Raw genomic sequence first — 27,496 nt, forward strand, 5'->3', positions numbered from 1 at the left:
TAATATAGTGCCAGAATGTCATGCGTGGAATATAAATAGTGGAATGGCTAAAGATAGCAGCACATGAACTGGTCAAGCCAGTGAGTACTAGACAGACACACAAACAAGACTGAACTTGTAGCTAAGCTTTTGGCAGTGTCGATACTTCGAGTTCACAGACTAACAAATGGAGGAGGAAGGAAATTACCAGTAAGTGTAGCTGTCTAGTGCTCAATGCCTCGACTGTATGGTGTGTGTGATTACCTTTACATGTTGCACTATTTGCTCTTATTACTAGTTTAACTAATGCCTCCATTCTTGTGTGTACTTGACACAAAGCTTTCGTACATGAATATTTGCAACTGAAGAAGCATTCAACTCATCGAGCTCTGTGGTTCCTGAGAATCAGCAGGAAATATTTCAATAAGTGTGTGTAGGAAATACTTGTAAATATTTGAGTATGATCTGACCAACTTTTACGTGTTGATTCATCTCGTAATAACAGGGTTTCTGCAGTGTGCAACAGACACCAAATGAACAAGGTATTTCATCATAAAGTACACATGATATCTGTTGTATGAAAGAAGATCATTGACACATAAATAATTGAAATAAAAATTAATTTAAGTTTGGGTGATGAATTGAGAACTTTAAAGGCAAAAGGCACCAGAAAATCTGTACAGTTGATATTATGTACCACATCATAATTGTAAGATGACAGAATTGTCTGGACAGCCATCATATTGTGACATACAAAGTAACACACAGAAAATCTTACATACTTGTTTCCTACTTCTTTCAGGGCAGGGCTTTCAATGATTGGCGGCCGTGTTTACACAGTTGGAGGTTTTAATGGCTCGTTAAGAGTTCGTACTGTGGATGTTTATGATGCATCATTGGATGAATGGTTCACATGTCCAAGTATGGAAGCTCGACGCTCTACCCTAGGAGTAGCAGTTTTGCACAATTGTATCTATGCTGTAAGTTTCAAATACTGTTGAACATACTTTGCTGCTTATTTTATTGTAAAATGTTTATTTTATTGGGGGTAACAACCACAGCCATTTACACATCGAACTTTGTAATAATATAATCAAAATCATGTAAAGGGGTAAGCATATTATTATTATTATTTCTTTCCTTTCTCAGACATTATGTCTGGTTAAAAATGGAAAGTGACGAGGACCTTGATCAAGCGTGACTTCCTTTTAATTGTACGGTATATGTTACATTGCATTTAGGAACTTTCGGGTAATTGAACATATATCAATAATTACAGATTTCTGTAGTTTTATATATACGTTTGGATGTAGCTGTATTGCGTTGATGTACTGGTGGATATTGTGTGGTATGACTCCTGTAGTTGATAGTATAGTTGGTATAATGTCAACTTTATCCTGATGCCACATGTCCTTGACTTCCTCAGCCAGTTGGGTGTATTTTTCAGTTTTTTCTCCTGTTTTCTTCTGTATATTTGTTGTATTGGGTATGGATATTTCGATTAGTTGTGTTAATTTCTTCTTTTTATTGGTGAGTATGATGTCAGGTTTGTTATGTGGTGTTGTTTTATCTGTTATAATCGTTCTGTTCCAGAATAATTTGTATTCATCATTCTCGAGTACATTTTGTGGTGCATACTTGTATGTGGGAACGTGTTGTTTTTTTAGTTTATGTTGTATGGCAAGTTGTTGATGTATTATTTTTGCTACATTGTCATGTCTTCTGGTGTATTCTGTATTTGGTAGTATTGTACATCTGTTTGTGGTGTGATCTACTGTTTCTATTTGTTGTTTGCAAAGTCTGCATTTATCTGTTGTGGTATTGGGATCTTTAATAATATGCTTTTTGTAATATCTGGTGTTTATTGTTTGATCCTGTATTGCAATCATGAATCCTTCCGTCTCACTGTATATATTGCCTTTTCTTAGCCATGTGTTGGATGCGTCTTGATCAATGTGTGGCTGTGTTAGATGATTCGGGTGCTTGCCATGTAGTGTTTTCTTTTTCCAATTTACTTTCTTTGTATCTGTTGATGTTATGTGATCTAAAGGGTTGTAGAAGTGGTTATGAAATTGCAATGGTGTAGCCGATGTATTTAGATGATGATTGCTTTGTGTATTTTGCTAGTTTCTGCTCGTTCTATAAAGAATTTTCGTAAATTGTCTACCTGTCCATAATGTAGGTTTTGTATGTCAATAAATCCCCTTCCTCCTTCCTTTCTGCTTAATGTGAATCTTTCTGTTGCTGAATGTATGTGATGTATTCTATATTTGTGGCATTGTGATCATGTAAGTGTATTGAGTGCTTCTAGGTCTGTGTTACTCCATTTCACTACTCCAAATGAGTAGGTCAATATTGGTATAGCATAAGTATTTATAGCTTTTGTCTTGTTTCTTGCTGCCAATTCTGTTTTCAATATTTTTGTCCGTCTTTGTATATATTTTTCTTTTAGTTCTTCTTTGATATTTGTATTATCTCTTCCTGTTTTTTGTCTGTATCCTAGATATTTGTAGGCCTCTGTTTTTCCCATGCAGTCGCTGTGGTTATCCAATATGTAATCTTCTTGTTTAGTGTGTTTTCCCTTGAGTATGCTATTTTTCTTACATTTGTCTGTTCCAAAAGCCATATTTATATCGTTGCTGAATACTTCTGTTATTTTTAGTTATTGGTTGAGTTGTTGATTTGTTGCTGCCAGTAGTTTTAGATCATCCATGTATAGCAAATGTGTGATTTTGTGTTGGTATGTTCCAGTAATATTATATCCATAATTTGTATTATTTAGCATGTTGGATAGTGGGTTCAGAGCAAGGCAGAAACAGAAAGGACTTAATGAGTCTCCTTGGTATATTCCATGCTTAATCTGTATTGGCTGTGATGTGATATTATTTGAATTTGTTTGGATATTAAGTGTGGTTTTCCAATTTTTCATTACTATGTTTAGGAACTGTATCAATTTAGGCTCTACTTTGTATATTTTCAATATTTGTAGTAACCATGAGTGGGGTACACTATCAAAAGCTTTTTGGTAATCAATGTATGCATAGTGTAGCGACCTTTGTTTAGTTTTAGCTTGATATGTCACCTCTGCATCTATTATCAGTTGCTCTTTACATCTTCGTGCTCCTTTGCAGCAGCCTTTTTGTTCTTCATTTATAATTTTGTTCTGTGTTGTATGTTTCATTAATTTCTGTGTAATGACTAAAGTTAATATTTTGTATATTGTTGGTAGGCGTGTTATGGGGCGATATTTTGCTGGGTTTGCTGTGTCTGCTTGATCTTTAGGTTTCGGATAAGTCATTCCTTGTGTAAGTGTATCAGGGACTTTGTATGGGTCTGCAATGTAACTGTTAAATAATTTAGTTAGATGTGAATGTGTTGAGGTGAACTTTTTTAGCCAGAAATTTGTTATTTTATCTTTTCCAGGGGCTTTCCAATTGTGCGTGGAATTAATTGCTCGGTTGACTTCATGTTGCAAAATTATCACTTCAGCCATTTGTGGTATCATCTTGTATGTGTCTGTTTCTGCTTGTATCCACTATGCATGTCTGTTATGTTGTATCAGGTTTGACCATATGTTACTCCAGGAGTTCCATGTCTGTTATGTTTGGTGGATTGTCTATTTTAATGAGTGTGTTATCTATTGTCTGGTAAAATTTCTTTTGGTTTGTGTTGAATGTTTGCTTTTGTTTCCTTCTATTTTCACTTTTTTTGTATCTTCTAAGTCGTTTGGCCAATGCTTGTGATTTCTGCCTCTTTTCATCTAATTGCTCTATCACTTCTTGTTGTGAGATTTTACCTAACTTTTTTCGTTTTTTGTCTGATATTTCATTTGTTATAAATTGTGTTAGCTGTCTGATGTCTTTTCTCAGTTTTTCTATTCTGATCTGTAGCATGTGTTGCCATGCTGGTTTTGTGGGTTTCTTCTGTGTGTTGGCTGGTTCTGATCTCTGCCTAGTGTGTATGTTTAGTGTAGTGAGTGCTCCTATATAAACCAGTAGTTGTAACTCTTCCATAGTTGTATTTTCATTTATTTTGTTGTGTATGATTGTGTTGATAGTTGTTATTGTTGTTTCAACTTGTGGGTTATTTGGTGGTCTATGCAAGAATGGTCTAATGTCTGTATTTGTGTCTTTGTATTCTGTATATGTCAGCTGAAATTTTTCTTCTATATCTAACATGTGTGTCACTTTGTGTTCTATTTGTGCTTGTTCTGGTGGCTGTCTTAAGATTTCGTTTTCCTCTGATTGTTTAATTGATGCGTGTTGTTCTTTGTTTGTTTGCTCTGGGTTGTTTGTGTCCATTACTGTATTTTCTTCTTCTTCTGATTGCACATTATTTTGTTCCAGTATTTGTTGTACTTGTTGTTTGATGTTTTCTAATTCGGGCTGGGGTATCCTGTTATTTTTGATTATTACACGAATCTGATCAGCTAGTCATTGTTCTGTTAAAAATTTTAATTCTGGGTATCTGGTAATAAATGTGATCTGTATCCAGTTGTGTTGGTTCCTAAGTTTGTTGCTTGGTAATAACAGAACATGAGGAGTCGGTTAACTTCATCTGACCATCTCATCCTCTGTCTTTGTTTTCCTTCTAGAATGGTCGCAGGAAGCAAATCCTGCAAAACACTTCTATTTTGGATTTAAATCATTTTCCGTGTGGCTAGCAATGTCGTTACCATTGTGGACGGGCGTAGAGTTCAAGCGTCGTCCCCGATCATGACAGCGCTTGTCCAAGGCTTCATTAGTTCTGTCCTGCACCAATTAATCACACTAAAAGGGGGGTTAGCCTTATTAGTGGATTGTTCTTTTCGTCGCCTTTTATGACTGGCAGAACATATCGGAGGCCTATTCTTTTCCTGGGAATCCATGGGATTTATTATTATTATTATTTTTATTATTATTGATTCAACTGTGAGTTCTCAGTGAAACATTGTGTATTGCAAAAACTATACGAAACACTTCTTTCCAAAGGTAGCACCAAACAAATGTGAGCACATGTAAACTTCTTTAATGTATCGCTTCTCAACTTAAACTGTAAAGATTAACTGTGTGGATTATTTTAATTATGAAATAGTTACATCTGTATTGTAAAACCTTACAACATTCATTAGGATAACATTTTCTCTGCCTGTTACTAAACTTTCTCTTGAATAGGGCTTGGTACACTGGAATCACAATTTTGTTTATATAAATGGGTTTTGTGTAATCTGTTTATGAATGATGGCCACCGGTGATGAAAAACTGCTTTCAGCTTCACTCTTGTGTAGAAGTTATGGTATTATCTAAAAGGGGTGGACAATTGAACTGAGGGCAAAACACTTATCAAGGAAGTTCATCAGCTCATGTACCTCAAGTGTCAGTGAACGTTTTTTCATCGAGATAAGTGTTTTGCGATCAGTGCAGCATGGTAACCAGGCTTTGAAGTAGTGAAGACAGGAGAGGCATCCCATTGGGCAGCAACAGATGGTGGACAAGGGTTGCCAGCTTCATAAACGGTTGACCATGCTCCTGTTGTACTGTTGTGAGATTTAAGTGCCCTCCTTCAATACCTATATAATTAGATGGACTGTGATACACTGGCACTTCGTGGTAAGATGCAAAGGGAGTAGCACGTCTGAAATGTTGCTCTCATACTGCAATCTTATGTGGCCAGAAACAGATTTTATTGCATTGATATCCCACAGAAATCTTCAGAGACACATAATTGAAACTAATTCTGTAGTAAATAAATGAAAACACAAATCTGTTTATTAATTTATAGTAAAATCAGTTTTGCACCCTTTCCTTCTCTGTGTAAGTCTTCTACATTTATCACATATTTGTGCTTTCGGTCCAAATAATATTTAGCACAGCAAGGATCTGGCCTCTTCTGTGGTGCTCTTTGAGACTAGTAAAGACTGACCACCCAGTTTGTCCTATGTAGCATGGCTGACACTCTTCGCATATCATCGTACAAACCCCACTTTTCGTGATGGAAGGTTGAAAGTGACTTTTGTCATGTGATAACTGAAAATTTAATAGGATGCAGTAAACTTGGAATACATCATTAGAATGCAGCATCTTCATTGCTCCAAAGAGGACCACTGAAAGTCTGTCAAAATGTCAGATTTTGTTTCTATTTGACTGACTGCAACTAAATGCCCAAAAGGATTTTATTCAAATTGAAACTTACCACAAAAGTGTACACACTTACAATATTGCTTTCCATTTTTCAGCTTACTGCCATCCCTTCCAGGTTGTAGAAATTTGTAAGATTAATTATTATAATTATATAGCAAGATAAAAGTGTAGTGTTAAGTGATGATCAAAACTCTTAAGTGGTAAACAGTATTTGTGTGTCTTTAATGTGTGGTGAAGCTTGAAGGACCAATATGATATTTATCAGCAATAATATTTTACAAAGACTGCAAAACACTTATATTGTGTCCATTGTATATTTCACATGGTGGATCATGAGAATATCATCAGAGAGATGAGGGTAGCTACAGAGGCCTAGTTACTTGGACAAAAATATGGAAGCACTCCAAAAAATGCATGCTTGAAAGTAGATGCAGATGGATGCTAGCCACGCCTTCAGGTTTCACTGTTTTATTTGACCATGAACAGCCCCTGTGCAATGTCTTCAATACATTCCAAGCATTAGTCACGCTCAGAACAGTGTTCTGTGTAGTTGTGAGTGAATATCAGAGCTAAATAAATTCAAATGTAGGCAAGCTGTTGGTGCCTGTATGTTGGATGCATCTGTAACTGAGGTAGCCGAAGTGTTCAGTGTTTCAAGGGACAGCATGTCAAAGATTTATACTGCATACAGGGAAAGTAGAAAAACACCATCCGCTAAGTTACAATTGCAAACGAAAGTATGTGTTGAGTGATCCTGCAGATGTTCATTGAAGAGGACTATGATGGAAAATAAGAGGATGGCAGCTGCAAAAGTCACTACGGGACTGAATCTTGCACTCGTGAACTTGCCAGCACCAAAACAATGTGAAGGGAGCCCCATATGCAGGGGAGTTGTAGGGTGAGCTGGAATTCCAAAACCACTCATCAGTGATGCAAGTACCTGTAACGAGAAAACAGTGCCGAAGCCGTAAATCAATAACTACGGAGCAGTGCAAGAAAGTCATTTGGTTGGATGAGTCTTTTTTCACACTGTTTCCAACTTCCGGCCGAGACAGAGCCATCCCAAGCCTACTATGCAGACTGCTTGCTGCCAAGAGTGAAACATGGTGGAAGTTTAGTGATGATTCGGGCAGCCATGTCATGGTATTGCAAGGGGCCATGAGTACTCTGCAAGGGTCGCATTACTTCCAAGGATTATGTGACTAAATTTGGCTGATCAGTTGCATCCCATGGTACAATGTTTGTTCCCCAATGATGATACTGTGTTCCATGACGACAGCTCACATTGTCCGAGAAACTGGTTTTGTGCTCACAAGGACAAATTGTTGCATCTCCTCTGGCCATCACATTCAACAGATTATTGGGTGTTTGTGGTCAACTTTGCAGAGCAGGCTGCGAAGAATTGTATAAGATTCACCTGAAAACCATACAGTACCTATATTTACCCATTCTGAGATTACTGGAAGCTGTTTTGATTATGAATTTTTTGATTACAATTGGGTTTCTTACATCGCATTAGACGTGGTAATGTTTTTTTTGGGGGGGGGGGGGGGGGGGGAGTGTTTCCATATTTTTGTCCAGCCCCTGTATTTATATTCTCTCCATGCAGGAATTGTGTCAGTTTGTTGCATATTAGAGTTGGAGCTCAAGATTTCACTGTGACTTGCATCTAATGTCAGTTTTTTGTTGGCATTAATCTATTAGCCAATATTTTCAAAAATTTGAAGTGTTTCTCAACTTTTGCAGCTGACTTACGTGACTTTTGGAAACATCTGATTAAAATTTCATCAGTTTTTAAATGTAATTTTTTAGACTATTTCATTTTCTTAAACTGCGTTGCCCATTAGACTCAGTTGGGTTTCTGAACATGATAAAAACTCCATTTCTATATGTGACTGTTAAGATGTTCTGAAATGGGTAATTCCGCACCAAGTGGCTGAGTGGTCTGCACCTGACCATCTCTAATCTGAATGAAATACTGCATATATGTGCCTTATAAAATAAAACTATGATGTGCAAAATTTGAGCTCAAAGTATAAAATGCCCAAGGTTTTACAAGGCTTTCAGCAGGCGCAAAATGCCTTTGAGCTTCAAAACAGTTTTGGCATAATTTAAGACAGTTTAAAATACAAGAGAGTAGAAACTTGAAGAGATATTTGGACTACATGCATAACTTTTTGTCTTCAATGTATGTGCTTACTTACGTGACCTGATTTTTTTTACAGGTTGGAGGTTTTGATGGGTCTACTGGTTTGAATTCAGCAGAAATGTATGATCCTAGAAACCGTGAATGGAGAATGATCGCACCTATGTCCACAAGACGGAGCAGTGTTGGCGTTGGCGTCGTAAATGGGTTTTTGTATGCTGTGAGTAATTACTCATTATTACGTTTGCATTTCTCGGGCTTAGCACCTACATAAAAATATCCATGAGAATTGATGTTAAGTTCAGAATAAAATTTAATACTCTAGTTCATTGTAGTTTCATTTATTTCAGTATTAATTTTTCTTCCTTGTAAATGATCTTCAAAATATTTCAAGATTAATGTGTTCTCAAGACCTGTACCTAAGACTATTTCAAGTATTGTCTCATTCACTGGTTACAATAATTATAAGATTTTGGATGATAAATTAAGCCACACTCGTTGATTTATAAAGTTTGTAGTTAAATGTTGCCATATTGCCATTGTTCTGCTGTTATAAAAACTGTTGTGAAATAGTTATTTTATGTTTGTTCCTAAAGCCAACATGGGACTAAACAGAAATATTCATATTGTCCCAGAATAAGTAACTTAGAACAGCATAGTAGTTCATAAAGTTTCTGTTTGAATGTTATCATAATGCCATTGTTGAAATGCTGCAGAAAATGTTATGAAATAGTTATCGTACAATTGTTCCTTAACCTGACACAGGACTAAAAAGAAGTAAATATGTCTCAGAATAGGTACCTTAATAACACAGCATAGTAACAAAATTAAATGAAATATTCTCATTTTTATAAATTGAAGGTAGGGAGGAGGGTGGGGGGGGGGGGGGGGAGGGGGGGGGGGGAGAGAAAGGGAAGGAACTAATGTATCCACTGCATTGGGACTTTATGCGGAATCGACAGTGACATGTGAAAATGTGTGCCCGGCCGTGATTCAAACCAAGGATCTGCTGTTTACTAGGCAGTTATGTTAACCACTGCACCATCCAACCGCAGTGTTCATCACAGATTTGCGGACTATCTTTACATGCCCCCTGACCAATCCACATTCCCACCCAGCGCCACCTATCCGCAGTCTCTGTCCTCATCCTCCATGTTCACTAATTTTATATTCCCTCTGGAGTTCGAATGTAAATGTGCATCCGCACAGAAGGTTGCAGACTCATTGCTCATTGAGGCAAACCACTTATATGAAAGTGTGGTGTCTATTCTTTCAAACATGTCTGAATAAACAGACATCATGCGTACATGTAATATGTGTTAATCCAGGGAAATTATCTGACATGCTCTCAGTTCTCAGTGGAAATATAATCATAAAATTGGTTACACCACGCACTCGTATATCAATGATTCACCTCGATGGGCAATGAATCCACAACTTCCATTGTGGATACCCATTTGCATTTGACCCTCAGCAGTACTCTAAAATTAGCAAGCATGGAGGAAATGGACGGGGACTGTGGAGAGGTGGCATTAGGTGGGAATGTGGGTCAGCCAGGGAGCATACTGAGATAATCTGCACATTTGTGATAAACACTGCCTGGGTGCTGCCTAGTAAGCAGAAGATCCCGGATTTGAGCCCCGTGCTGGCTCACATTTTGCTCATCACTGCTGATTCTGCATACAGTTCCTTCCCTTCCCTTTCTCCCCCTCCCTCCAACGTAACTTTATATGATATGTATCACAGCTGCGGATTCTGCATGGTGCTGCTCCGAAAGAACAGACACCTGGAATTCACGTGTAAAATATTGTCATTTAAGGGGACATTGTACATGAAATTCGTTGAAATTTGACATTTTCTGTTTTCTACTCCATAATTTACATTGGACATTACTGAACGTTTTGGTATATAATACATTAAAATCAGACAATTGAGAGACCTTCAAATAAGATTTTGAATGTTGACATGTGACTGTCAAATTTCGCGGCTACACACATACTGCCACAGTAGAGCAGTCATATCTTGGGAACTACACAGTCTAGAAGGCTGTAAATTGCTTTGTTTTGTGCCTACTGCTACATCTCAGAAGTTGACATTACGAATAAACAAATCAGTCCTTTGTTTCTGATACTAGTTTTCGTTGAAAGTAGTGTGATTATCGGTTATTTTTGTAGTAAGCTAACTTCTATTGCGTTGTCCGCCTCCATGGCGTAGCAGTAGCGTTACCACCTACCACGCTAGGGACCCAGGTTCAATCCCCAGCAGGGGACTGGGTGTTGTGTGTCCTTCATCATCATTTTCATCATCATTGACTCGCAAGTCACCGATGTGGCATCAACTAAAGAGGGCTCCCCCTGCATGGGGCCTCCCGGCCAACAATGCCATATGATCATTTCATTTTTTCGATTGCATTTTATATGTAAATAAAATGACTAAGTGTAAAAGCAACTGTGACAATTTAGAGAAGATGAAAAGAGCCGTGTGGAGCACTTCCTTTCATCAAATATCAAGCCATGTCATGCTTTGTGTCCACCTCCACCGAACACTTGGTGTAAATATCAGCAAGCTGAATTTTCTGGCACCCTGTATGAATTTACACACAAACATTATCTGCCTTTGGCAATCAAACCTATTTACAGAGATTTGGCAAATCCTGAGCTACTAAAGAAGTGTTTATGTGGGAAGACCCAGAATGTGAATGAGTCCTTCATTAATGTTGTGTGGTACGATGTGCCTGAAAATGTATTTGTTGGCCTTATGACTCTAAAGATAGCAGTATCTGATGCTGTAATAACTTGTAATGGTGGGAACTGTGAAAGATTTACAGTTCTGGAGAAGTTAGGGGTAAAATTTGGACAGAACACAGCTAAAGGACTGCGGAACTGGATGAGCTTCGTGTATGTGAAGCAGAGTTAGCTGCTCAGCAAATGACAAAAGAAGCTAGAAAGAAACGGAGGAGGCAAGCACTGGGCTGTTGTGACACTGAAGAAGACACAGACTATGGGCCAGGGCAATTCTAGTGCATAAAAGACACAGAAACGTATGTCTGTATAAGAATTTGTAATAAAAAAGTTTTAAACTTCAATATCTCTGAACTTCATTTTTTATAATAAATGACCCGTTTTCTAAAAAAGTACTGATGGTAGAGACATGAAATTTTTGCAGAATCGCAAGTGAGAGATTCAACACGTATGGAACTAGAATAATTAAAATATCCTGAGTTGCTTTGTTTTTATGTTCATTTATTTACAAAATTCTGTCAAAAAATTGAGTGTTAAAAAAAAAAAAAGATAACATACCCCACAATACAATTTTAGTAATAATTCTAGTGCAGTGTATCTAGGAAGGTGCATTCAATAATTATGGGAAATTGTTAGTTGGAGTCTTAAAAAGTTCCCGGTCACGAAATTCGATAATTTAACATTGGTGGCATAGGACATATAATGTCCCCTTAATTATCCTCTGTTCCTTCCTCCTACTGTAGCATTTCATTCCCCCATAATAATTACGTATTCATCTTGCTTTACATGCTGAATTTCCTGTTCATTACCCTCATACACACCTGTCTATCTCATTTATCTTCCCACTTGTAGTGAAACCTACTCCAGTTATATTATTTTCTGCTGCTTTGATGTCAACCTATATTTGTCTGACTGAAATAATCATGTTCTTACCATTCCACTTCAGTGAACCCATGTATTTCTCAAATCAGGTGTTCCCTTTCCAGATTTTCTAGGTTCTCTGTAGTAACACATGGCGTTAGTCAGAAAAATGTGAGCTCTGTTAATTGGTTACAGTTTTGCAAACTCAGTCCGATGAAAGAATTGATGAAATACTACTGTTGGAATATTAAAGATATTAATCTGACTCTGTATGATTGCTTAACTGTTGATTCCTTCCCTGCCCTGAGATAAGTAATCTTTTATCTAAAAAAAAAGTCACCCTTTCACAATGATCATGGCAGAGTTGGATATCTTGTCACATTTGTTGCTGTACTGCAGGTATTTCTGTAGAAACTTGTTGTATGAATATATTGTGACAGGTGGAATGCTCACAGACAGAAATAGTTTGCGTGAATTTTAATATAATTCACCTCTATTCTTCAACGCAAATTACATTTGAGGTGGCCTCTTCTTAATGGGAGCCACCAGTCAAGAATGCCGGACTTTCAGTGGAAATTGCTACACATTTTAAAATATTTAAACTGAAAAAGGATTAAAAAGATATAGAACTTCACTTACTCCAGACCAAAGAAATTTAAAATGAAGTGACAAAAGGCAGCTGACAAAGTAACTATCTTGCTTGTGTAAGAAATAAACAAAATGATTAGAATGTCAAATGCACTGAGGGGAAAGCTACACAGAGGGAGAATCGAAGTTATTAACCAGTCATAAGACTTCCAGATATTATTGCAAGAATCTGCATAGACAGGAGCACTTATCAGCTTAGCAATAGCACATACGTCGCCAGCTGCTTATGGAACTGACCATGGGAATGCATACCTCAACCTTGGTGTGCAGCAATACCATATTCTCGTAACACAACTGGATTGAACTCTGAAAATCTGACTTCAAGATAATGAAGGTCAGAGCATGCTCTTGACCAACATGCGATAGATTCCTTGGCCAGTGTTCATGTTAACCCTTTGATGATGGGTGCCGATAGTTGTGGGTGACTTTGTGCAAGGGAGGTGTGGCTGTTCCACCAAGCCCCTTGAACAGGTGGTTTGAATTTGTCAGTTACCATTCTAACTGCTGACATATTCACAATTTGCCAGTTTTTTTGCATTTTTTGTTGGTGACATTTAATATTTGTATTATATGTACATTCATCATTGGAAGTACTCTATTATAATGGTACACAGAGTTTATTTTATTCCTTCATTGGTGGTGCAGTAATATGGAGGGAAGAGCAAGGAGGTAGTGAAAAGACACTCAGTTTTGTTGTGACGCCTATAATATCATGGAAGTAAACATAATTCTTGTCCTTAATGGTATGCTTTGTATTTGAAAACTATTAACAGTTACGTTATATACTAAACACACTGAATCAGTATCAGGTAATGTGTTTTTTACATTGTACAAAGTGCTACATAAGAAATCATGCTACTTGCAGAAATGAATATTATTTCCATTTTGTTCCTATTTCAAACAAACAATAGGTATATTATATAGATTATTCATGAATCAACACAACAGAAATGAATACAGTATCTGTAGTTTTAGTCACATAATTATGTATTATTTGACAATGCTGAAATAAACACATTGTCTGCTGCTTAACTTTGATTTTTATACAAATATATACACATAATATTTATGCATAGAATGTTGTCATTACATCTGTATCAGCACCAAGGAAAAGGTTTTTGTTACATGATACATAGAATAAAAGGGTAGTACACACAGTGTTTGTCTGCAGACAGAAAATTCTTGATTGCTTTCATTTGTTGTATTTTTCCTACAGACAACACATGTTCCATACTTTGGCATATGTTCAGGAAGATGATGTCCAACATCAGGAAGATGATGTCCAACGGTCAGCTTTTGTGGGACGCCAATTCGGTTGCAAGCACCACTTGAACTTCTTTTTAGACTATGTGCTTTGCCAGTATTTCCTGAATGAACCCCAACTGGAAATTCATGAATGGCAGCTTTCCAGATAGTTTGTACACACAAAATACATTGAAAAAGTTATGTCTGTTAAGTGGAAGAAAATTTTTCAGTACTATTTGGTGCTTATCCTGACGTTTTCCACAGTTTTCATGATCATGTCACTTTGGTCAATGCTTCTCACCGAGTTCTTATTATCAATTACAGCAGAAGGTTTCATACATTTCACACTTGTTCTGTAGTCCTTCTTAGATGTTTCTTGCATGTGTAGTGAATGAAAAATTGACAGCATGTAGACATCTCTTCTGTCACACCACTTCGTTGCCAACATTAGACCTGAATGTCTGATGTCCTACAGTGAAGTTGATATTGTTGTGATTGCTGCTGAGGCCTTTGGTTAGTTTGTCAGTCTCCTCAGTTGTACCATTGTATAAGATAATAGTATCATCCACATACCTTTTGTAGTATATTACTTTATTTTCAAGTGAACTATCTGATCTGAAAAATTTGATGAGTCATCAGAAGATGAGGAGGACAACAAAGAAGGTACCATGTCTCTGTGTATAAAACAGAAATTGTTATGGCCAAATAACAATCAAACACCATGAAAATCCTAGTTGTCAGTCACATATTCTAGAGTAAAAAGTACAGTTGTTACAAGGAATTCTCTAGTTTTTTCCCCTGTTTGTAAGTCAAGAAATTGTAGCTCATATTTGTAATGAAACAAATACATATTTAACTCCAAGTTCTGAACATCTGACTGACAGAACAAAGAAAGAGTGAACACCAAAAAAACTGCTAATTATTACAGCTATGTCTCAAATTATGATAAGGACAAAAAATACTGTCATTATTGGAGTACTGGTCAAAACATCCACTTCTGGAAAGTCCAATTTTTTCACAACTTCTTTCATGAGACAGATTTTCGTCTATTTCACAATTTTTACTGTACTGTAAAAATAATGGACTACTTGTTCAAACTTCGTCCCATTTTGGATCACTTTCGTAGTGTTTTCAAATGACATTTATACCCATTTGAAAACCTTTGCATGGATGAATCACTCCTTTTGTTGAAAGGGAGACTAAAAATAAAGCACTATACCCCAGCACATTGGCAGTTGACATTCACGGAGGCTTATAAGATTTACAAATAAGAATGATAGGCCCCACCTGTATTCTATTCTGAATAGGCTGTTTGCCAGTACTCTTAGTTTTTCCAGATGATTGAGCTCCTTGGAAAATCTCTCTCATAGTGTGGATAGTGTGGAATCACGTATAAAACAGGTAACAAAAGTCATCTCAAAAAGAGATATGGGCTCCAAAATTGTTGGCATACTCATAATTCTTATTCTCAACCCAGCATGCCATCTTCCTAGATGTTGACCTCCTCCTCTCTGATTGCTCCATCCACACCTCTGTCCTCATTAAACCCACAAACCACCAACAGTACCTGCATTTTGACAGCTGTCATCACATTCACACAAAAAAATCTGTCCCTTATAGCTTGGCCATCTGGGGATGGCGTATCTAGAGTGACAAGAACTCCCTTGCTCAGTATGCTGAGGTTCTCCCCAAGGTGTTCACAAACAGGCCCTATACCCCAGACCTAGTCTGCAAACATGTCTTCCATGCCATTTTCCCACATACCCCCAACCTTTCCACCACCCCAAAAACTGACCACAAAGGAATGTCCCAGTACCATCCCAGACTGGAACATCTGAACCACATCCTTTGCCGGAGCTTTGATTACCTATCATCGTGCCCTGAAATAAAGGACATCCTACTCAATATCCTTCCCACCCCTCCTAAAGTGGCGTTCTGTCGCCAACCCTTCCTACATATCATCTTGGTCCATCCCTATGCCACTCCCAATCCCAACCCCTTGCCACAAGCATCATATCCCTGTGGACAACCCAGGTGCAAGACGTACCCAACTGATTCCATTTAACTGCTTGTCCAAGTCCTTTGCTGTCTCTGACAGAATTACATTGTCATCGGAAAAGTGCAGAGTTTGTATTCTCCCTGTATTTCAATTCCTATTCCAAATTTTTCTTTGGTTTCCTCTACTACTTTCTCAATGTACAGATTGAATAATATCGTGGATAGGCTACATCCCTGTCTCATTCCCTTCTCAAGCACTGCTTCCCTTTCATGCCCCTTGACTATTATAACTGCCATCTGGTTTCCGTACGAGTTGTAAATAGCCTTTCGTTCCCTGTATTTTATCACTGCTACCTTCAGAATTTCAAAGAGCATATTCCAGTCAGCAATGTCAAAAGCTTTCTCTAAGTTTACAAATGCTATAAATGTAGGTTTGGTTTCATTAACCTATCTTCTAAGAAAAGTTGTAGGGTCAGTAGTGCCTCATGTATTCCTACATTTTTCTGGAATCCAAACTGATCTTCTCCGATGTTGGTTCTACCATTTTTTCCATTCTTCTGTAAAGAATTCGTGTTAGTATTGTGCAACTATGACTTAATAAACTGATAGTTTGGAAACACACACACATGGCAGCACCTGCTTTCTTTGGAATTATAATTATTACATTATACTTGAAGTCTGAAGGTATTTCACCTGGGTCATGCCTCTTGCAGACCAGATATAAGAGTTTTGTCGTCACTGGCTCTCCCAAGACTCTCATTAGCTATGGTGGAATGTTGTCAACTCCTGGGGCCTTGTTTCAGCTTAGGTATTTGAGTGCTCTGTCAAATTCTTCTTGCTGTATGGTATCCTCCCATTTCATCTTCATCTGTGTCCTCTTCCATTTATATGATACTGTCTTCAAATTCATCTCCCTTTTATAGACCCTCATATACCGTTGCCATCATTCAGCTTTCCCTTCTTTGCTTAAAAGTGGTTTTTGTCTGAGCTGTTCATGTTCATGCAGCTGCTTCTCCATTCTCTAAAGGTCTCTTCAATTTTCCTGTGAGTATATATCTTCCCCCAGTGAAATATACTACCAAATCCTTACATTTGCCCATTTTACACTTCCTCAAAATCCCATTTTTTAGATGTGGGTATTCCCTTTTGCCTGCTTCATTTGCTACATTTTTATATTTTCTCCTTTTGCCAGTTACATTCAAAATCTCCTGTGCTATCCAAGGATTTCTACTAGGCCTTGTCTTTTTGCCTATTTGATTCTCTGCTGCCTTTACTATTTCCACCCTCTGAGCTAGACATTTGTCTTCTGCTGTATTCTATTCCCCTTTTCAAGCCATTGTTGCCTGATGCTACCTCTGGTTTTTTCAACTTATCCATGTCCCATCTCCTTAATTTTTAAAATTTTTTTTTTACAATGTATGGGCTTTAATCTACATTTAATAAATAATACATCATTGTCAGAGTCCACATCTGCTCCTGTAAATGTCTTAAAATTTTTAATCTAGTTCCAAAATCTCTGTCTTACCATTTTATAATCAATTTGAAACCTTTTGGTGTCTCCAGGCCTATTCCACATATACAACCCTCTTTTTCTGATTCTTAAACCAATTGTTAGTGATGATTAAATATGCAAAATTCTGCCAAGTGGTTTCCTGTTTCTTTCCCCCATCCCCACTGACTACATTTTGAAAGCACGATAGACAGCTTGAAGGCATCCCCCTATCCTTTATACCCGCAATAACATTGAATTATGTAATGAACATTTCATTGACATGAACATTTCAGTTCAGACTACCAACTTGTCACACTGTACAGCTCCCGGCTCAGGTTCAGTTTATAATCAGATGATTATATTGTATCCCTCGGCCAAGTGGTGTGCCAAGAGTGTGATTGCTGTGCATGTATTTAAAAACAACTGTTTATTTATTGAACATGAACTAAAACTTAGTACAACTTTGGAGGACAAAGGTCCACACATGAATACAGCTGAAATGTCCTTCTGTAACAGAGCATAGCGTTGGCCACTATGACGAAGCTCATGATCATCAGAAGTGTCAATGAGCTGAGGAAGCAGGCCTTCTGAAGTGGCTGTCAGATGGCAGAGGCTATGAACCTGGCAAAGGCTTAGGATGGCATGACAGATGTATAGCAGCAGCTGAACCAGGCGTTTTGGTCTGAAGCATAGGCTGGAGGATGGCTGTAGCAACCTAAGTACCTGCCAATGCAGGAGCAGCTGCTTGCAACTCAGATGATGTGGTGGCTGCAGGAAGCTTGGTGGTAAACAGCTCAGCATCTCTTCTGTTGACAAACAACTTGCAGGGACTATGCCTGGCCTGTGAAGCGTATCCGTACATGTGGTGGCTGAATATGCACTGGCCCAACCCTGCCTTTGCCACTTGAGGAAGAGGATCCATCCATCTCAGAGAAGTGCAGCATCCAGTGGAGCAGGTACCGAGTAGCTACCAGAACAGAATGGAATAAGACAATCAGGCAGTGAGGAGAAGGCACGGGGAGAAGCTGAGGTGGCAGCGAAGAGAACATGGAGGCACAATCCAGGCCTGGGAGAACACACAGTGGGATCGGCAGAGTCTGTGGGGATGGCTGGCTGAACACGGATGGCTGCGGAGGAAGTGGCTGTGAGTGCATTGGCAGCAATTGCTGGGAACCACATTATGAGTCCGTATGTGACAGGACCAGCAATGACTGCAGAGGAGGTTGCGTGGTCAGCACAGGCGCAGCCAGGAACAGCTGTGGTAGGGCCAGCAGTGACTGTGGAGCAGGCCACATAATTGGCCGCGGAGGAAGTAGTGGCTAGTGCAGGCTGTGGAGGAAGTAGTGGCAAGAGGAGTGGCGGCAACTGCTGGGGATAGCAATGCGTGGGCCGGCTGTGACAGGGCTGGCGACAATTATGGGGGAGGCCACATGATTGGGTGCAGAGGTGCCCGCAACAAGGGAGATGATGGGCTGGCTGCGATAGGGCTGGCAAGTGAGCAAACATCGGTGATGTCAGGGTTGCTGATGACAGGAGCAGCAGTTGTGAGAGGGCTGACGACGAAATGATCAGCTTGTGTTGCTATCGTGCAAGGACTGGGCCGGTATGAGAGGGATGTTTGGGATAGAACTCTGTGGTCAAGAATGGTGTGGCACACAACACGACAAAATTGCAGCAGACATGATGGCAGGTGGTCCAGCTTGCAAACACAAAAACTTCTGGATGCACTGTTTGAATGCTGTGGAAAAACTGAGGAACCTGAGTGAGTCAAATGGCACTCTGCAACAGTTCTAGCTTTTATGACCCCTGAATTGGAGGGATGGAGGCAACAACAACTCTGATGACTGAGAATACACTGCAACTGAATGAATTCGGAAACATGAGGAATTCGTAGACCAGTAATAGCAAGAAAGAGAAATTACCTTAGAACAACATGTGAATGGATTGACCAAATTACACAGAAGAAAGAGCACTGCCAAGTAGCAGCGTCTGCTGAGAAACATGAACATGACTTTCAAGAAATGCCTATCAGAATTGAGACAAACAAACAACTGAACACAGGTACTGAATACAAGAAGTGATCAGTTGATGTCAGGTGCATAGTGGACACCCTTGCATTGTAATAAGGCATGAACACCCCTCATCTGGTACCTGGTTGGACACACTCCCCCAGTAGTGAGATGCATATGCAGACTGTCACAACTCAAGGAAGATGGATGCGGTTGAAAAACAATTATTGAGAAGATTGAAACTTGGGTCCAGCGAAAAGAATGAAAAGACATCAAGGAACACTGAAACATGTGAAGATGCAACTTTCCCATCATTGTCCAGGAACTGTCATTCATGGGAAGAGATCCCGGGGGAATCTGACATGGCATGGTAGCATCAGGCTTGGTGTGGTAGAGGGGAGGTAGCCGAGCGACAGACGAGAACAGGAGCTGGTATTGCAGCCAGCGAACCAGAGCAGATGCAGGAGTGCATGAATCTTGAGCAAGCACTGCACTGAGAAACCACATGACAAGCGTCACACTTATCACTTGTCACGAAAAATTGTCCTTGCCACCAATTGGGTGGTTGGTCTGGAGCCCGGAGCTGAACTGTCTGTGAAGGAGCTGAGTGACGACCTAAGTTATTTATTTAGCATATGGCTAATACAGACATATCATGAAATTAAATTTCCTGTACATATGTACATATTGACACACAAGAAACTTAAGTTTGTCGTTACAACTGAATATCCAGTCCTTCAATCCAGCGCACTGCATCTGGAGTTGCTAGCAGGAAGTCCTCTTTGGCGCCGTGATAGGCTCGAATCCTGCATTCACTGACAATCTGGTGAACAGTCTGGTGTGGAGCCCCGCAGTCACAAGCTGGATCAGGCAGCTTCTTCCACTTAAAGAGAGCATCCCTGCATCGCCAACGGCCGGTACGGATTCTGTTGAGAGTAGACCAGGTCTTGCATGGTAAGTCGAATCCACTTGGAAGTTTAGCACCTGAGAAGATGTTATGCAGGTGCACATCTGTCACTGCTTCCCACTGACCTTTCCATTCTTCAAGAGGTTTGAAATTCTTAGCAACCATGTCAGCAGCATCGCACAGAGTTGGATGGCGTGATTTCAGTCTCTTGCGATTTAAAAGTGGCAGGTTGCTATGCACGGTGGAATTCTCTCATAAGGGCAGTACATCTGCATAGATCAGGACCTAAGTATCCATCAGTGAAGGAATACAGGTACCGGGCCATAACAGGGAACCACGTGAATACAAATAGGTGCCTGGGATGGCAGGGCTGTTTACCATGACCTGCACTCCACTTATATCGGTGATGGTAGATTCGATTGAAAGTTTGCAAAGTAATATGTCAGAGCTAGATCAGAAACGTAAGGACTATGGAATGAAGATTAGCATCTCCAAAACGAAAGTAATATCAGTGGGAAAGAGATATAAACGGATTGAGTGCCAAATAGAAGGAACAAAGTTAGAACACATGGACGGTTTCAAGTACTTAGGATGCATGTGCTCACAGGATGGCAACATAGTGAAAGAACTGGAAGCGAGGTGTAGCAAAGCTAATGCATTGAGCGCTCAGCTACAATCTACTCTCTTCTGCAAGAACGAAGTCAGTACCAAGACTAAGTTATCTGTGCACCGTTCAATCTTTCGACCAACTTTGTTGTATGGAAGCGAAAGCTGGGTGGATTCAGGTTACCTTATCAATAAGGTTGAGGTGACAGATATGAAAGTAGCTAGGATGATTGCAGGTACTAGTAGATGGGAACAATGGCAGGAGGATGTCCACAATGAGGAAATCAAAGAAAAACTGGGAATGAACTCTATAGATGTAGCAGTCAGGGTGAACAGGCTTAGATGGTGGGGTCATGTTACACGCATAGGAGAAGCAAGGTTATCCAAGAGACTCATAGGTTCAGCAGTAGAGGGTAGGAGGATCGAGGTAGACCAAGGAGAAGGTACATGGATTCGGTTAAGAATGATTTTGAAGTAATAGGCTTAACATCAGAAGAGGCACCAATGTTAGCACTGAATAGGGGATCATGTAGGAATTTTATACGGGGGACTATGCTCCAGACTGAACGCTGAAAAGCATAATCAGTCTTAAATGATGATGATGATGATGATGATGATGATGATGATGATGATGAATTTCATTCAAGTGATTTCCAGGATAACGACTCACCATGGAAGTGCTGAAAAACGATCAGGGCATTCTCGTACCCTTGGGGTGGGACACTGCCCTAAAAGGCTGAAGGATCAGCCACAATCAGTGGCATGAGGTTGCAGAAGCAATTTATCCATAGGACATGTGGCCTGTAATTATAAAATTGTTGAGGTCAAGATGGTCTCTCCATTGCCGAAAGATTCCGGATTAGTCCCCCATTCAGATCTCAAAGAGGGATTGCCAAGTGGGAAGTGACCATGAGAAAAAGATTTAATAATGAATGAAAGGATAACATTCTATGACTCAGAGCATGGAATGTCAGAAGTCTGAATGTGGCAGGGGAGCTAGAAAATCTGGGGAAAAAAAAAATGTAAAGGCTCGATCTACATGTAATGGGGATCAGTGAAGTGAAGTGAAGTGGAAAGAAGATAAGGCTCTATGGTCAGATGGGGGAAGGAAAAAAAAAGAAAAGAAAAGAAAAAAAACCTGAGGTACATCTGCTGACGCCACAATCAGAAGATTAACAGATGGAGAGAGTATATGAGGGCAACACAATATGTAAAGGGATATAATAATCTAATAATCATGGAGCTTTGGAATGATGTTATAGGGGAAGGAAAGGTTGATGAGGTTACGGAAGAATATGGGCCTGGTAGTAGGAATGGCAGAGAAGAAAGACTAACAGAGTTCTGCAATAAACTTCAGCTGGGTAATAATGAACACACTGTTCAAAACTCATAAGAGGGGTTATATACTTGACAAATGCCTTGAGACACAAAAGATACCAGCTGGGTTACATTATGGTCAGACAGTGATACCAAAATCAGATATTCAGTTGTGAGGTGTACAGATATGGACTTGAACCACAAATTAGTGATGATGAAGAGTAGGCGAGGCTTAAAAAAATCAAGTGGAAAAATCAACTTATAAAGAAGTATGGTACTGTAGTACTGGGGAATGATGATTTGTGTTTGAATTTCTGTAGGGCTGAAGATACAGTGATGATAAATACAAGAGTGGTTTGAAAAGTTCTCAGAATGGAACAGAAAAAATAGTACTTACATCTCTGAAACTTTTTTCTATTTTGCAATGTAGTCTCCTTGTAGATTAATGCACTTGGTCTAATGATGTTCCAGTGCCTTGATCCCATCTCGAAAATTAGTTTTCTCCAGGCCTGCAAAATAGTTGTCAACTCCGTCTATTAGTTCTTTGTTTGAAATGAATCTTTGTCCATCAAGAAAAATATTCAGTTTTCGGAAGAGTTTGAAGTCTGACGGAGCCATATGAGGTGAATAAGGCAGGTGTGGCAAAAATTCATACCTTAGTTCATGTAATTTTGCCATGGCAATGGCACGTGTGTGCAGACGGACATTGTCTTCATGGAAAATGACTTTCTTCCTTGCTGAACCTGGCTTTTTTTTCACGTGTCTTTTGTTGCAACTTGTCCAGGGGGTTTGGATAGTATTCTCCAGTTATTGTTTGCCCAGTAAGAAGATAATCTATAAACAGAATCCCCTTCGCATCCCAGAACAATGCCATGACCTTTCCTGCCACGGGAATTGTCTTTGATTTCTTTGGTGGTGGAGAATCAGCATGTTTCCCCTGCTTTGACTGTTGTTTTGTCCCTGTGGTATAGTAGTGCACGCAAGTTTCATCTGTGGTCACAAATCGGTGCAAAAACTCATGTTCATTTCTCCTAAAATGGGCCAAAAATTGTTCCAATACGTCCATTCTCATGTGTTTGTGATCCAGCATCAAGAGCCACGACACCCATCTTGCAGATAAATTTTTCATTTCTAATTCTTCAGTTAAAATATGATGTACCCTTTCAGATGACATCTGGCAAGCATGAGCAATTTCATGCACTTTCAATCGGTGAGCCTTCTCCACCATTTTGTGCACTTTTGCAATGATTTCTGGTGTAGTGACGCATTTTAGCCGAGCACTGCGCGTATCATCGTCACCTAAGGTCTCCCGAGCAAATTTAAATTTATTTGTCCACTTGGTAACAGTTGAATATGAAGGAGCAGAGTCCCCCAGTGTATTCTGGAAATCGGCATGAATATCCTTTGCTTTCATACCTTTCTTTACGAAGTATGTAACCACTGCTCGAATCTCGATTTTTTTTCCATCTCCACAAATCACTACACAAGGACAACACAGTCACATCGCCACCACAGCTCTCTTCCAAGAGCACTGAAGTGGCACATATTTACAGGCAACAGTCCAATGAAAATCACACGGATAACTCATTGCCCTAGCACTGATCTCTCGAGAACTTTTCAAACCACCCTCTTACTATAGTAGGGGCAGTTCAGTTGAAGAGGAATGGACATCCTTAGCAGGGCACTCATAGAACTTGAGCAGATAAAGATAGCTACTGGAAGATATCTGTGAAGAAACCTGGGGTAACAGGAGAAATACTTCAGTTGATGAATGAAAGAAGGAAGTAGAAAATTACACAGAAAAAGACAGGAATTCAGTGATATAAGTTACATAGGAATGAAATAAATGGGAAGTGCAAGGAAGCTAAGTCAGAATGGCTGTAGGAAAAATGTGAAGAGATCGAAGAAGTGGTCATTGAAATGACAGATTCAGCCTATATAAGGTGTCCCGTGAGAAATAATCATTTGAAGCAAAAAAGTCTAGTAAACCAGGGCTTAGAATGCATACCTTAAGGGCTAGGAGCACTTCTTCATCTTTGATACTGTGAAATACATCTCTTCTATCAAACAAGTGATCATAGATTTTAAGGTATGTTTCAGAACCCATGTCTGTTAGACAGTTTCTTCTTCTTTTGGTCCATACTATCTCCTCCCAAAATATGGAAAGCAGGGAGCTTGAACTAGAAGAGATTTGTTTCACAGTATCGAAGTTGAAGTAGTGCTCATAGTGTCACGTAGAAGAAGGTGTAATTAGATGAATGACAACACTAACTTCACTTAACGAAGGTTTATTTATCACTTGCACATACAAGAGCGCGGAGCGAACTGCCTCCAGCCAGAACACATACATTATATATATACCAACAGAACATTCCAGTACAATGATTCTTGACATATGTGGATACTTCTAGAATGTACTCGAACCGAATATAGAAATTAAAATTTTACAGTGCAGCTGAGTTTTGAACTCACGACCCTCCATGCAGCAGTCTGGTATCATAACCACTACACCACAGTGCTTCTCAGCTTATTCTGCGACATTGCTCCCTCTTTAAGAGAACAGCATCTCAGTGTTATGTCCTCCTAGTCTTGGAACGAGTCATCGGTCCTGCGTATTCCAACTCCTGTTGACTGAGTCTGTCCCTGGCAGTGATCTTAGAACCTCTTTTGCCACTACACTCTTTGTCACCTCTTTGCTTGTTGCCTGTCGCTGGAGCTCCAAATTTACCCTGGGTTGCAGGATCCTTATAGGGCTTCATTCGAAGGGCATGGACTGTATCTCTGGTCTTTTGTCATCTTGTGTCGGAGTCGAAATCTTCAACTTCATAAGTAACATCAGACAACTGTCTTACAACCTTATAAGGTCCAAAGTAGCACTTGAGGAGCTTTTCAGAGAGACCAACCTTCTGAATAGGAGTGAAGATCCAGACGAGGTCACCAAGCTGCGGTGGCTCGCATCGTACCTTCGGTGATCGTTTTCTTGAGCCTGCAGCGTGCAGAGTTGAGCTAACTGCCGAGCTTCCTCAGCTCTGGTTAACATCTGGCCGATTTAGTCGTCGTCCACAGTGGAGACATACTGGTTGGTTATCCTGGCTCCTCCAGATGTCAGTCTTCCTTGGTGCCCAAACAGGTTCCTCATGCGGCATTGTAGGAATGAAACTCTGCCTGAGTCTCGACTTTTTCACTGTTTTAAAGGGAAATGAAGGATGAGAGACTGGGTTCAATGTCTGTTCCACTTCCTCCCTTATGACCTCTTGAAGCATCTCGGTTTTTTGCTCGCTGTGCAATCCAAGTGCCTTCTGAACCTCCTCTCTCACTATCTGACAAAGAACACTTGTAAAATCAGTTGCTTCCTCCATCATGGACATCAATATGACATTTGGAAGCTGTTCTAACTTCTCGTGTGTAATTCTTTTTTGATGCATTGCCTCGATATACTGGCACCATTTTATGAAGTCGTCTGCTGTCAAAACCTCCTTCAGGAGTAGCGCTTGATACATGTCCTCAGCAACACCCTTCATGAGATGTGCAACCTTATCTTCCTCCTTCATTCTAGGATCCACTATTTTACACAGCTCCAAGACGTCTTGAATGTATGATGCTGTCGTTTCTCCTGGACGCTGTGCCCTGCACTTTAATTCACCTTCAGCCTTGCCAAAATACTTGCGCAGTTCCGCCTGGAATACTTCCCAGCTTGTGAACTTCTCCTCATTGTTCTCATACCATTGCTTGGCAGTGCCCTCCAAGTAGAAAAGTATACCTTTAGCCACTTGTTTGGCTCTTGGCCATCATCACCAGAGAACCCAGAAGGATGTCTCATGTGGTGGCACACAGTTGCTGTCACCGTAATGTCCTCTTCTTCTTCTGTTTCCGATAGATTGCGATCTGTTGAATATGGCTCAAACTTGTGTTTCTCACCACGTAAATGGCTGCTCTGTCGTGGCCTGATGGGAACCACTGTGTCGCCCATAATGTGCGCTATCACAAGTTCCAATACCCATTGCTTCCACCAGAATAATATCATCTAGAAGAAGGTGTAATTAGATGAGTGACAAACACTGACTTCACTTAACGTGGGTTTATTCAGCACTTGTACAAAAAAGAGCGTGGAGCGAACTGCCTCTGGTCAGAACACTTACAGAATATATACAGCTACAGAGCATTCCAGTACAATGATTCTTGACATTTGTGGATACTTCTTGAATGTACTCGAATCGAATATAGAAATTAAAATTGTACAGTGCAGGTGAGTTTTGAACTCACGGCCCTCCATGCAATAGTTTGTATATAACTACTACATCACGGTGCTACTCAGCTTCTTCTGCGACAATAGCTCTTCAGGTATGAATTTTGGGGCCCATGTTTACTGAACTTTTCTTAGTTCGAATAATCATTCCTATAATGTCCCAGAATATTGACCAGGGGGGACACCCTATAGATATAGTAAATTAGTAAAGAAATTAAATTCATTGCATACAAATTATAAGAAAGGACTGAAAAGAACTTTGAGTGCATTGGAAAGCAGGGCTGGTCCTGATGAGCTACTGTAGCTAACACTTTGATACTTTGATGCCTTGAACTGCTTGAAAGGACCAGAAAATTTTGGCACTATTTAAGTAAAACTGTGTACTACTTCTTTTTAAAATTTGACATAAATAATTAAATATTACACAGATATAATCACAATTATAGACGTAACCATTAGTAAAAGTACATCTTATGAGCAAGCATCCATCCTCAGAAAGTTCCAATAATCTTGAGGCTCGTGTATCCTCAGGTAACTCAGTAAATTTTCTTACATCAGTCTTCTTCTCTTTGTATACCACTCCTTCAGCCATTTGCAGTTGCTGTTTTCCTTGCATGAGGGTGAAGCCAGCCCAAGAGCCAAATAACAGCTGGTGTCCGTATCCGCCATATTTGTGCATCTGACATTTGACACTGCCAACTATCAATATATGTGATATATTATTGCCCAATATTATTGATAGTCTAGAGGGTGCTGTAGGGAAAGTAAAGACACCACAGAAACAGTTCTGAGGCTGCACTTGGTAACAAAAATGAAGTTTAAGAAAAATCAAGACCCATTCATAGGATTTGTCAACAACAATGTAAAATGGTGCAAGATATTCAAAATTCTCAAAAAAGTATATGAAAATTGCGTAGGGAAAGATGCTATGTATAAGAACCAAGAAGCAGCACTGTGAATGGAAGACCTACAACAAAATGTCCTTATTAAAAAAGGTGTAAGACAGGCGCAGCCTTACTCCTCTGTTGTTCAATCTAAACATTGAAGAAGCATGACAGAAATAAAAGATAGTCTCTAGAGTGGGATTAAAATTCCTGGTGATAGAACATCAATGATAAGATTCGTTGATGACATTGCCATCTTCAGTGAAAGTGAGGAAGAGTTGCAGGACAGACTAAATGG

At 39.5% G+C, this 27,496-nt stretch overlaps 1 protein-coding gene across 6 annotated transcripts in view; it reads left to right on the forward strand.

Annotated features, from left to right (window-relative positions):
- Positions 1 to 27,496, forward strand: part of LOC126456985 (ring canal kelch homolog) — a 140,944-nt gene that overhangs the window by 85,408 nt on the left and 28,040 nt on the right. For all 6 annotated transcript variants that reach the window (XM_050092941.1, XM_050092942.1, XM_050092944.1 and 3 more), the window contains 2 exons: positions 782 to 959; positions 8,324 to 8,464. In XM_050092941.1, coding sequence (XP_049948898.1) covers positions 782 to 959; positions 8,324 to 8,464 — 319 coding nt within the window. The remainder of the gene's footprint in view (positions 1 to 781; positions 960 to 8,323; positions 8,465 to 27,496) is intronic.

This window comes from Schistocerca serialis, chromosome 2 (genome assembly GCF_023864345.2).
Source record: "Schistocerca serialis cubense isolate TAMUIC-IGC-003099 chromosome 2, iqSchSeri2.2, whole genome shotgun sequence".
NCBI lineage: Eukaryota > Metazoa > Arthropoda > Insecta > Orthoptera > Acrididae > Schistocerca > Schistocerca serialis.